This window comes from Octopus sinensis, linkage group LG12, assembly GCF_006345805.1.
Source record: "Octopus sinensis linkage group LG12, ASM634580v1, whole genome shotgun sequence".
Classification (NCBI taxonomy): Eukaryota; Metazoa; Mollusca; class Cephalopoda; order Octopoda; family Octopodidae; genus Octopus; species Octopus sinensis.
In genome coordinates, this window is record NC_043008.1 from 32641291 (window position 1) to 32644778 (window position 3488).

The 3488-nt window shown below is 37.7% G+C and overlaps 1 protein-coding gene across 1 annotated transcript; it reads right to left on the reverse strand.

The window, feature by feature from the left end:
* Nucleotides 1–2576: 2576 nt before the first annotated feature.
* LOC115217884 (protein GVQW3-like) lies at nt 2577–2951 on the reverse strand. Its single transcript, XM_029787603.1, has one exon. The coding sequence runs from the start codon at nt 2949–2951 to the stop codon at nt 2577–2579; it is 375 nt and encodes a 124-aa protein (XP_029643463.1).
* Between the last annotated feature and the right edge of the window lie 537 nt (nt 2952–3488).

Consider the following 3488-nt stretch of genomic DNA (forward strand, 5'->3'; position numbering starts at 1 on the left):
GCTGTCTCATTTGATTTGGGAATTAGGATGGTTTTCCCTTTCGTGAGCCATTCAGGCATTGTCTCTGGCTCTGCTAGTATGTTGTTAAAGTTTTCAGCCAGCTTTTTGTGCATTCCTGTTAGATATTTCAACCAGAAGTTGGGGATCTTGTCATGCCCAGGTGCCTTCCAGTTGCTTAGTCTTTGCAGTGCCTGGGTGACCTCTTCAGTTGTTATGGGGATCCAAAGTTGCTCTGATGCTGAGTTTGTTGTTTTAATACCCCTTTTTTTGGTTGTTCGTTCGCCGACCATATTTCTCTCCAGAATTCTTCCACTTCTTCTGCCGTTGGTGCTGCAGTGATTTCTATTTTATTTTTGTCAAGTTCTTGGTAGAACTTTTTGGAGTTGGAGTTGAACTTTTTGTTTTATTCAAAGAAACGTTGGCGATTCTCGTACCGGCGGATCCTTTGTGCTTTGGCAAGGATATCTTGCTTTTGCTTTTCTTTTATCTCAGGTAAATCTTTTTCTGTGATGTTGTATTTGCGGAGTATTTTTGTTTTCTTTTTGTTGCTCAGAAGCGTTGGTTGTCTACTGACTTCATTAAGAATCGACAGATCGTTTCTCATTTTTTGTATTTTGCTTTGGATGTTATTTATCCACAGGGTTTGTTTGGGTGGTGGTACTCCTGTTTGGATGGGTTTGAGTGAGTATCCAGCTTCTTTTGTGGCTGCAGTGGCTGCTGCGTATACTAAGTCATTTAGCTCAGTGATATCGCTTTTTGTTTCAGTGGCATTAGTTCCGTGACGGCTAGGTTTATGCTGTTTATAATTGGTGTTGTTGTTTCGTCTATTTTGATTTTTGGGAGGTATGGTCGGTGGTCCATTTTGAGTTCTGTGGTTTTCAGTTCTTTGATTATTCTACTTTTTATAGTCTCATAATCATTAGGCTCCCCTTCGTTGTTTCCAGGTTTTAGATTTGTGTCACTTTCTTTCTTATTTGTATGTTTGTTTGTCGTGTTTTGGCTTGCTGTTTGTCGTGTATTATTATGCATCCTTACGGTCTGGGTTTGTTGTTTTTTGTTTACATTGTTTTTGTTGGAAATGTTACGTTTGGCTTCGTGTTTTACTGTTTCAGTGTTTATATTATTGGGCATTGTTGTGTGGCTTCTATCTACATTTTCCTGATGTATTTTTTCTTTTAGATGTTCTATTTCTATTTCTGATATTTTTTTGCGTTGAGAATGTATCTTCGTACGTTAGCTAGTTTATTAGGGTTCATTGCTGTGTCCAAGTCTATATTTATGTTATTTTCCTTCCATATTTTATATGTATGTGTTGTTGTGTTTTCATTCTTTGGATAGAGCACTGCTGTAAAGTAAGCGTGTAGGATAGAAATGTATTCCTCACGTGTCCATTTATGTCTTTTGGGTTTTATTTGCGGGACATGAGGAACAACGTCCGGCCCATTATTTTAACGGTCGTCATTTTCGTAGGGTACCGGTCCGTTTATTTCTGTTGTCACATTGTTCTGCACGTGTAGTTTTTCGTACATTTTATGTTGTAAGTTTAAAGTACATACTTCCCGATTGTTATTCTTGGGTTGAATATTATCGGTGTTATTTAATTTCTTTGTAGTTTTTTTGTACATGGTGTTTGGGGTCGGAGATGATCTGGTGTTGACGGATCGTAATGTTTCACGCATGTTTACTTGTATTGTGTTAGAGGTGGAGATGATATCGAGTTAAAATACACCATTTCGTTTGGAAAATAGTAATAATTTCAATGAGTATTACTTACTCGGATGTAGTCCAATCCTTTGCTAAAAACAAGATACGATGTCTTTGTTTTCGATGTTTGTGGATAGATTTCGGAGCGCTGTTTTATCGTTCTCACATCTTAAACGTCCCCGTGTTCTCTCTTAAACGTCCCGGTGTTCTCTCTTAAATGTCCCGGTCTGTTCTCTCTTAAATGTCCCGGTCTGTTCTCTCTTAAATGTCCCCGATTATTATTAGTATTATTATTATTTATTATTATTATTATTATTATTATTATTATTATTATTATTATTATTATTATTATTATTATTATTATTTATTATTATTATTATAATATTATTATTATTATTATATTATTATTATTATTATTTTATTATTATTATTATTATTATTATTATTATCCTTTATACTATAGGCACAGGGCCTGAATTTCGTGACGCACGACTATCAATCACGTCGACCGCAGCGACCAGATGGTATTATTTTATAGACCCCGGAAAGATGAAAAGTAAAGTCAACCTCGGCAGAATTTGAATTCAGACTTTAAAGACGGACGAAATACTGCTAAGCTGATAGAGCATTGTCCTGATGAAACAAGACCCTTTTCATCAGTTTTGCTGGACGTTTAGTCCTGATAGCCATTCGTAACTGCTTCAGTAAATTGATATAGTTCTTTCCATTGATGGTGTGGCGCTTTAGAAGTTGGTCAATAAAATCAATGCCTTTGCATCGCAAAAATACTGAGGTCATTACCATCCCTGCAGATGAAACGACTTGGCAGCCTTTGGAGCAGGTGAGGAGAAGTGTTTCCACTGCAAGGATTATCACTTTGTCTCTGGCTCAAAGTGATGAACCCAACAGTCACCCTGGCTTAGGAAACTGTCAAGGAAACCAGCTTGATCTGCCTCAAACAGTGTCAGATTTTCCCGTGATGTGATTAACCCGGTATACTTTTGGTCAGGTGTCACCCACCGAGCAGAAGCCTTTGTCATGCTAAGTTCATTGAGTAGACTATTCTCAACTGTTTCACGAGATATGCCAAAAGCGTTGACTATTTGATGTATAGTCAATCGCCTGTCATCCGTCACTATATTTTGAACACGATCGACGTTTTCCTCGCTGGTAGTAGTTTCAGGACATCCAGACCTTGGGTCATCTTCAAGGCTCTTCCTTCCCCTCCTGAATTTAGCTGCTCGCATTTGCACTGTTGATAAACCTGGAGCGCCTTCTCACTAATGCAGCAACCATGTCAGCATGAATGTCCTTGGGGGCTTAAACCCTTTTTCTGCTGCTACTTGATAACACTACGAAGTCGAATTTTGTCTATTTTCCAATGAAGAAGCTGCTCGTAAATTTTGAAGTCTTCTACATGAAAAAAGAAACATTGCAGAGATTAATACGAAGAGTTGGAATGAACGTATGCTCTAGTATCACTCCTTCCTAATCAGCCTATGAAGTTTTCAGTCTATCATCGTAATACATTGCTCAGTTTAGTACGGCTACCACTGGATCCTTCAGTGTCTTTAGCAGAATCTTTCATTTCTGAGTCGTCGTTGACAAACTCTGTGTGTCTGTGATGGAATTTTCGTGGGAGAATATAAAGATGGTTACTTATTGCCTTTCTTCGAATATATTTTTTATTTGACTTTATCTTGTTGGCTAAATACAGATAAGTTCGCTACACCTGCCAGCACACTATCAGAAAATAATAAACTGGAACCAATACGGCTCTAATA